This window comes from Arachis ipaensis, chromosome B04 (assembly GCF_000816755.2).
Source record: "Arachis ipaensis cultivar K30076 chromosome B04, Araip1.1, whole genome shotgun sequence".
Lineage (NCBI taxonomy): Eukaryota > Viridiplantae > Streptophyta > Magnoliopsida > Fabales > Fabaceae > Arachis > Arachis ipaensis.
Genome location: NC_029788.2, coordinates 89,244,353 through 89,253,839, shown reverse-complemented (window position 1 = coordinate 89,253,839; position 9,487 = coordinate 89,244,353). Strand labels below are relative to the sequence as shown.

Genomic DNA, 9,487 nt, shown 5'->3' with positions numbered 1-9,487 from the left:
GGGCCTTTGTGAAAAACCTTGTGCCACAAGTCGGGCTTTATAGCGCACAACTTCATTTTTCTCATTTCGTTTTCTCACAAATACCCACCGGTATTCAACAGGTATTACATCTTCTGGTGTACGGACTACAGGTCCGAAGACTTCACGTTTTGCAAGTGAGTCTAATTCAGCCTTCATGGCTTCTTTTCGTTTTGGCCAATCATTCCTTTGTCGACATTCTTCGACTGATCTTGGCTCAAGATCCTTACTTTCATGCATGATATGTAATGCCATATTATATGCAAATATTTCATTGACAATTGTCTTATTTCGGTCCCATTTCTCTCCTGTAAAGACATAATTTATCGAGATCTCATCATTTTCACAATTTTCAGGTACCTGAACGTCTTCTGGCGTTAAAATTATATCAGAATTTTGGACAACTGCAGGTGTCTTTACTATGTCTTTTTCAACAGGAATAGTATTTACCTCTTTTATCTTTCGAGGATTTTTATCTTTGGAACCGACAGGCCTGCCATGCTTCTGGCGTGTATTTGCTTCAGTGGCTATTTGTTCTACTGGGACATCAATTCGAATTGGGGCATTTTCTGCCCTACCACGCTTCTGGCGTGAATTTGCTTCGGTGGCTACTTTTCCTACTGGGACATCAATTCGAATTGGAGCATTTTCCGCTGGTATATAAGATTTGGTTATCCTCTTTGTATCGAAAAATGTATCAGGCAATTCATTTGCTATTCTTTGCAAATGTATAATCTTTTGAACTTCTAGTTCACATTACCCTGATCGAGGATCTAAATGCATCAACGATGATGCATTCCAATTAAGTTCCTTTTTAGGAATTCAGGGGACTCAAATCCAATCTTTACTAGTGATGGCCTTAAAATTAACTTTCCTTGAGAACATGCAGCACAACAAAATTCACTAGTTTTAAGAATCTTCTGGTTCTTTAGTGAATGTCCATGAGAGTTTTCAATAATTCTCCTCATCATGGTTGTTCCCGGATGACCCAATCTATCATGCCAAGTTATGAATTCATTTGGGCTAGTAAACTTCAGGTTTACAATGGCATGTGATTCAATTGCACTAATCTTAGTATAATACAACCCAGATGAAAGTGGGGGTAATTTTTCTAATATAACTTTCTAATCTAAATCATGAGTTGTGATACATAAATACTCATGATTTCCCTCATTCATTGTCTCAATATGATATTCATTTTGGCGAATATCTTTGAAACTTAGAGACTTGGTAGACAATAGTGCATTATTTATTATGAATTTTGTTCCTCCGAGAAACAAAATTATAGCTCTTTCGGAGCCTTCAATCACATTGCCTGAGCCAATAATAGTATTAACATACTCTTCTTTTGGCACAAGATGGGTAAAATATATAATACTTTTAAGAATAGTATGCGAACTTGCACTATTCGCAAGGCAAATATCTTCAGAATATGTCCTTGCCATTTTTCTTCAAAAAAAAAAAAAACAGATAATAATAATAATAAAATGAGCAAAAGTACATGCACAGTAAAAATTATTCACATGAATACTTAACAAACACATACACATATCAAACTATTCCATCATTGATCAAATAGCCAATATTTCCTTCGAAATCCTTAAAGAAATTAGATATATTATAATGAGTGGTGGAATTTTCATCATTTGAAACAAAATTTGTTTCCTTTCTTTTGTCATCCTTTTTCAAGGATGATTGATAAAGATCAACTAGATGCCTTGGGGTACGACAGGTACGTGACCAATGGCCCTTTCCACCACAACGGAAGCATTTATCCTCAATTGATTTACTTTGCCCATTGTTTCTTTCTTTATCCCACTTCTGGTGAGATCTTCTGTTTTGAACATAATTCCTTTTCCTTCCATGATTTTTCTTGTTATTAAAATCTTGCCATTTACCTCTTCTGGAGTTATAATTTGCCGCATTTGCTTCAGAAAATGGGACGGCGGCGCCAGTTGGGCGCGCTTCATGATTTCTTTAAAGCAACTCATTGTTGGCGTTCAGCAACAAGAAAGCAAGAAATTAACTCAGAACATTTTTAAATTCTTTTTCTCGATACTGCTGCTGCAGGAGCACAATCGAGGTATGGAAGGTCGAGAAAATTTTCTCTAACATATCAGGCTTGAGGACGTATCACCATCTTTTGATGATTGTATCTTTCTTCAAGACCTTTCCACAGATCTGCAGGATCTTTTAATGTGGGATATTCATTTTTCAATCATACGTCAACATGACGACGAAGAAAAATCATGGCTTTGGTTTTATCCTTCTGGGATGCATTATTTTCAGCCTTAATGGTATCTTCAAGATCCATTAAATCAATATGGATTTTAACATCTAGTATCCATGATAAATAATTATTTTCAGATATATCAAGAGCATTAAATTCAAGATGAGAGAGCTTCAACATAATAAAAATTTGTTACCCGAGTCTTCCTAAAAATTTGATCAGAGTCTCGTGCTGATAACGTGTTATAAAATAACTAAAAAAATAAGGAAGAAGCAACAAATAAAATATGAAAATATAATTAGATAACCCAAGTAGTAATATTTACTAGAATTACTATCTCAATATAATAGAGATGATTAATATATTTACTAATATTATATATAAAAAATAAGAGAGAGGAGTACTTAAAATACTTGTAAGGAGAGAGAATATAAAAGAGAGAGAGAACATTGTTATTATTGATTGTATTTTTCTTAGAAGCAAAGGCCTCTATTTATACATGAATAGGGGGATATAATTTCAACGTTCATTTAATATTATTCCTTTTTGAGAAAGTAAGTTTCACATGGGAATGGGCATCCATGTCCCATTCTTATCACAACATCAATAATATAAAATCACTGATCATTGATATGATATAGTGTTGTCCATTACAAGAGGAACACGATAGTATTATCAAGTAGGAAGAAATCATAGAGTAGAACAATATCGAAACTAATCCCCAGAGATCTTGATTTGGTAGAGTTGTCCCCGCCCAAAAAACTTTTTTCTATTTTTCATTCAAGTGAAGCACTCTTCAATTCAGTTTTAACCAAAAAAAAAAAAAAAGAAAGAAAGAAAAAAAAAAAAAAAGAAAGAAAGAAAAAAAAAAAAAAACGTTTAAACAGGTTTGAAGAAAATACTTGATTTCTAATGTTCTTAGATCCGGTGTACATGTCCTACAAGTTTCTTTAAAAGAAAACCAAAGTTACCAGTTTGGTTTCACTTCGGTGGCAATTCTTGATGAACATGCTATTCTCATATCTTGCTAACATTGAATGATCGTTAAACAATTTCGGTGTAATGCCTCCGAATGGTAGTTGCATTTTTATTGATTTGTAAGTCAGGCTGGAAAAAGTTTAAGAAAAAATACCCAAGGAAACACCGACGCTACTTAAAGATTTATTGTTCCTAAACCGTACAAAACTGGTATATACAGCAAGCCTTATTCTATACATACCGGATCCTACAGCTGCTGAATTCTGTTCACGTGTGATGAAAATGAAAAACCAACTATCCAACTGTCTTCCCGAAATACGCGAACGTTATCAAACCATTTGGAAGAACCAGCCAAAATCAATAAAGTACCTAAATCAATTCAGCAGAGAAGTTATTCAGAATTCATAACTAAATGCCAAGCAACAAGAACGGCAAGGAGAAAACATTATGCTGCCAAATGAACCACAAGTAGAAAAATTAAATAAATAAAACGAACATTCAATTGCAAAGCTCAAATATTGTTTCGGATGTTGGATAATTAATGCTCTGCAGCATATTATTTTATCTGTTGATAATGCGGGATGCTTTGCACTAAGCTTTAAAAGAAAAAGGTATCTGGAAATGCTACCCCCATATGCAGGACCAAAAAGTACGTCTCTCACCAACTCTGCTGAAAGTTTTGTATGCCTTTTCCAATAGTTAATATCTCTCACGAAAATTTTAGGGAAGGTGCCTTGAACGGCAACAGCATTGGGATCATCGTTAAGGTAATTGCTAGCACTGACATTTTCATGAAAGCATGTTAAGAAGGTATTTATTCAGCAGGCTAGCCAGTTATGCTACAGCGCCAAACAAATTCAGAGATTTTGAAGATAAAGATAATGACAACTGAAGCAGTTCCTACTCTCCATAAAAATCTCATGGGATCAAACAAACCAAATAGCATTTCATAACTAACTCAGAATGAAAGCAATGCAAAAATAACCAAATCCTAAAGGACAATAAGTTCAAACTCTAACATGGTTTTATTTTATTATATTGTATTACTTTAAAAGCTGCAAGGGAAACACAACTCATATAAAGGATTAGTTTCACCGTTTCTCATAACAATTGAAAACAGGGAAGTCCTTAGAAAAACAAAGCTTAAGCAGAAACGGAATAGAATACATTTAAGGAACAATAATAGGTAATCACTTACAAATTATTTGCTATGTTGTTTCTTCATAATCAGATTGCTACTCTTTGCAGGTATTTTCATTCAGTTGAAATTGCTTTCATTTTTTTTCCTCAAATGCAAATTCTAGTTGTTTCTCCACGGACTTGAGAACTGCTGTTCGCTTGGATCTCAACTGGTATGGTGGAGATGCATTGTAAGCCTTGGGAAGGTCACTCTCATTGTCATGGCTTGCTGGACTCTCAGAGAACCTCCCAACCTCAGATCCAGAATTATCCTTGGTTCTCTCTGATTCATTAGAAGTACAAGAATGATTTTCTACCTTCAAAAGTTTACAAGGAGGGGTTTGTGTTTCGACTCTGTTCCGTCTCCTCAATATGGAAGGAGTGTTTGGAAAAGTATCAGCAGCTTTTTTCAAAAATGATTCAGGTGTCTCGCTGCATAATTCACTACCCTTCACACTAGCTGGAGTGAAGTAATCGATAGGCGACAACATCGGATTAGAGCAGTATTCATTCTGCAGGCTTAAAGAAAGAGAATCTAAAGGAACTGAACCACTTAACTGTGGCGGCTCATAACACAAAGAACCACAGGTAGGACTTTCTTGGGAGAAAGAAGTTCTGATAGACCTGCTGCTGCAGCTCATTTCACAATTGTCTACACACCGCTCAAATTTTGAGTTTACACTTAGTCCAGAATTCTCAAAATTTGTCCCACAAGTTATTCTGAAATTAACTATTGACACAGGCTTTGAGTTGCTCCAGGCGAGATCTATGTTGGATGATCCAGGTTTGCATTCTACACCGTCAGAATCAGCAGATTCATTCGCAGGAACACTTGAAGAATCACGAACATCTCTAACTGTCCCTGAGGATGACTGATTCATGCCACTCTCATCTAGCATACTAACAGTTGTAGGTTCAAATGGTGTTTCAACAGCTAAATTTAATTCTTTACTTGAACAAACAGGAATTGTTTTAGAAGTAGAAAGTCTAATTGTATCTTTGACAGCAACTTGTGCATTGTTCTTTGGCACTGGTGGAAGTCTTCCTGTAGCTAAATAAAAATCCAACTTTTTCTTCAAAGAACTATTCCAATGGTTCTTTATTGCATTATCAGTTCTGCATAAGAGAAATAATGTAGAAAAAATATTAGCATTTGTGACGAATACAATTTAAATGCCATGGCATTTAACAACACAAATTATCTCCTCCTACTTGTGCACATATAATCAATGAAATCTGCATCCTTTATATAACTTTTATGTGATAGCTATTCCAACGATTCACTCTACAAAAATATTTGAACCATAAAAGTGTGGTACTTCCATTATGTTCTGAACAACATTGAACAGATTTTTCAGCCCTAAAACAATGATGATGGACAAATCATTAAAATTTGTGTTGTTCAGAAGCCATATGAACTAAGAGGATCCTCGAAAACTTCGGTGCTTATTAAGCTTAATCGACTTCCACATCAGTATGACAGCTGCAACTGTTTAGATGGATGCACAAAAAGAATATGACACTGAACTGAGAAAGAAAAGAAACAGCAATAGTACAGGGCATTAAAGAGCCCTTGATATCTCCTGTCCCCGTGATAGTTCATAACTTCTTTACCTGTCTCTCTTTACACCAGAATTTGTTCATGGCTACACTGGCCATTGTTTACCAAGTTAAGCCAAATTTGCTTACCTATAACCTCAACAATAGGAGGTTTACTTTTACTTATCTTGAGTCACCATCAGACATGGGTTGAGAAGCATACAACCATTTTAATGGAAATAGAGTTATGTTAGGATAGATTAATTTTGCTCAATTGACTTTATCCCTTTTCTTTGTTGTTTTTTGTTTTCATAATTTTGTGACTTTTTCTGCTTGTATTAAGAAGTACTTCTTTTATATTTATTTTAAAAAAAAATGTAAGCAGAATACCTCCTCCTAGGAGAGCAAGAGGAAAATATCCACTTACCACCATAAAAACAACGAAATTCATGTTGAAAATAATTAGACAATGCCTCAAGATGATAACTCGTAATTTGAACAGTAACATCAAGATTTAAGCCCACTTCTTTTGCTTATCTATGTTCCATTATAATAAACAACAGAAATAATACGTAAGCATACCTTCCAGGAAGAACCTTGGCTATTTCAGCCCATTTGTTCCCATGGGTATGATGAGCATTTATCAGGGCCAATTCCTCGTCCAAAGTCCAGGCATCTTTCTTTATGTCAGGATTAAGATGATTGTGCCATCTGTAAGAATTTGAAAAGGGAAGAGCAATTTTAAATTGAGCAGTTCCTGTGTAAAGCCACTAATAGTAATGACATCATCAGTTTAAATTCTAGTCAACCTACCGCTCTCGGCACTGTTTCCCTATTCGACCAGGCAAAGACCTGGCTATAAGAGACCATTTTGTAGGCCCAAATTTTGAGACCAGTTCAACAATTTTATCATCCTCCTGCCCAAAATAATATATATATAATTTTTGAAAAAACTGAAGGAAAAAATTTATGAAAGACAAAGAACAGGTTCAACCTCCAATGTCCAAGGTCCTTTAACAAGTTCTGGATTGAGAACTTTTTGCCATCTGTGAAGGCATTGAACTTCTGTTCTATCAGGAAAATACTCAGCTGCATTTCACATTTTAAATTCAGGTCATTGAAATCAGCATAATGCTTACACAGTTACACTAAGCACTTAGAGTACCAAGCCACATAAACAACTTTCCATCATTCACAAACATAATCAATTTCCGTACATGGTGAATCACACGGAAGATATTATAAGAGAGGCAAATACAGGTTGGGAAGTTTTCATTCCTGGTGGTTTAATTCTAACTTTTCTGCATTGCAACAAAGTAACAAGTTAACCAAATGCGTCCTCAAGCCTATATCTTTCAAATTTCATAATACACTTACTTTTTTTCTTAAACTGCAGTATTCTCTAGTTCCACTTTAGAACTGAGTAAAACATCAATAATAGTTAAATGAAGAGGTTACAATAACATAGATATTCCATTAAACATACATTTCATGTAACTAAGAGATAAAGCATTAGTTGAGATTTTTAATTTCAGAATGGACGATGGATGGTTCAACTCTGTGCAATGAATATACTGGCATGCAAAATGATAAGAGTATTTTACAGTAAAAATCATGCATTTTACTGATCCAAAAACAGTTACTTATGATCAACAATATTACTCTCCTCGGGTCAAATGTATCATGTAATTTATATATTCATGTAAGCTGAAGATAGTCTCTCTTGATTATAAGTTTATAACCAATTATGCAATGCCATATAAATCACACAAGGTCATCACATAATTATTGAACTAGAATCTCCCCACCCCACCCACTAAATTAATAAATAAATAAGCAATGTGGAAAAAAAAATTATGTCAGATAGAAACAGTAAAAACAAAAAGTACCTATTTTCTTCCAATTCTTGCCCTTGTAAGTTGCAACAGCATTCCTTAATGTCTCATCCTGCACAAAATTGAAGAAAGGCATTAAGAGCAGATATTAACTTACATACAAGCAAGCAACAATGCAAGCACACATCTAAACAACAAAGAAGTGACAAAAGAATAGAAGTCTCCAAAGACAGAGTTAGAGAATAACCTCTTCTGCCGTCCAACCTCCCTTTGCACGCCTTATAGGGCCAGTGATCCTCCTGAACAGAAAATATTCACACAATGAAAATCACAGCAAAAATTCAAAATAGATACATGTTCAACAATAAAAAGGAAATCATCTAGCAATGCAGATTGTAAAACATGCAGTAAAAGCACACTCCCCTCAGATTACATAATTCATGATTAATAACGAACAACCGGAACAATGTAATCAGAAAGAGAGAGCTTAAATAAAGTTACCGGTGTGAGGGCGATGTAGATGTAGGGCCACACATCTCTGTGGACTTGTTAATTGGGCTGCCACTGCCTTCGGAAACAGAGGAGCAAGAAGCAGCAGTGGATTGCTTATTCTCCAGACAACACGCTTCTGTTTTCAACTCAAGCATATCTCCTAAATTCAGCAACAAAACCAAAAATACGGATAAAAAAAAAAAACCGTATGCAAACACATGTAGCAATTCCAATCATATATCAATAATGAAAACTCTAAAAATACACCTCATAATACAAAATACCCCAGACTTTCGAATTGAAACACAAATACAAACAAAAACCCAGATTTATAACTCAATTATCACATCAAAACCTTTAAAACAACAAAAATACAGTAATGAAACTCACACATAAACTTTGTGAGAAAGAGGTATTCTTGTCTTTTGAGGTTCTATCGCATGAAAGCAGATTCCACTCTTCTCATCACACCAATAACACAATCCCCTCCCCATCTCTTTCACTCTCGGCTTGGATAAGCCCCAGGCTTTCAGCGGCGATAGATTCGGCACCGGATATCTGGAGGTGTTTAAAGAGCAGCGGTGAGAAGCGGAAAAACCATAAAAAAAAAATGACGATTGTTATGGATGGATGGATTTGAAGGGCATTCAACATTATCTCTAATTATGAGGTGATTCACGGAGAAAATAACATATTAGTGAGGTAAGTGTAAGTGTAAGTGTAAGTTTCTAAATGAGGTGCTCCACGTTCTTGCTCATTCCCCAAGTTGCCGTATTAGAGAAAGGGGAAAGGGCATGAAAAACTAAACACTGGTATTCAACGGAAAAAGAAATTAAAAAGGAAAGGAAACCATAAACCCAATTCAGCATGACACAAATCAAACTCTGTTGTTTATGTCAAAAGATAATCGCGAAGACTCGATCAAACATCAAAAACAAAGAGAAAAAGAAAGAAAGAATTGTGAAGAGTTGGGAAAAAAAACAAAGTAATTAAGTAAATAATAACAACATAAAAGAAGGTGAATTTCTCTGCATAGAGGGAACTACCTATGCTTGCAGAGAAGTGGAGGAAATCGAAGTGAAGCTCACAGAAGAATAGAAGAGGAGACCAGAGACCAGAATTGCTGCTCTTCTCTCAGCTACGGTTTCGCAAAATCCTCGACCGTTGAAACGAAGCGAAAAGAGAAATTAAAATTAAAAAATCGAATAAAACCGAA

The 9,487-nt window shown here is 35.1% G+C and overlaps 1 protein-coding gene across 3 annotated transcripts; it reads right to left on the bottom strand.

Annotated features, from left to right (window-relative positions):
- Positions 3,312-9,470, bottom strand: LOC107639469 (transcription factor MYB3R-3). Of its 3 annotated transcripts, none has more exons than XR_002361273.1 (10): positions 9,318-9,470; positions 8,662-8,829; positions 8,281-8,431; positions 8,027-8,078; positions 7,834-7,891; positions 6,939-7,033; positions 6,758-6,861; positions 6,527-6,655; positions 4,425-5,521; positions 3,312-3,606 (listed from the first exon to the last, which is right to left on the bottom strand). XR_002361273.1 is itself a non-coding variant. In XM_021121312.1 (9 exons), the coding sequence occupies exons 3-9, from the start codon at positions 8,424-8,426 to the stop codon at positions 4,501-4,503; spliced, it is 1,605 nt and encodes a 534-aa protein (XP_020976971.1). In that variant the 5' UTR covers positions 8,427-8,431; positions 8,662-8,829; positions 9,318-9,470; the 3' UTR covers positions 4,153-4,500. The 3 variants fall into 3 exon arrangements, 1 of the variants encoding a protein (XP_020976971.1); XR_002361272.1 differs by having other exon boundaries at positions 3,312-3,595; XM_021121312.1 differs by lacking the exon at positions 3,312-3,606 and having other exon boundaries at positions 4,153-5,521.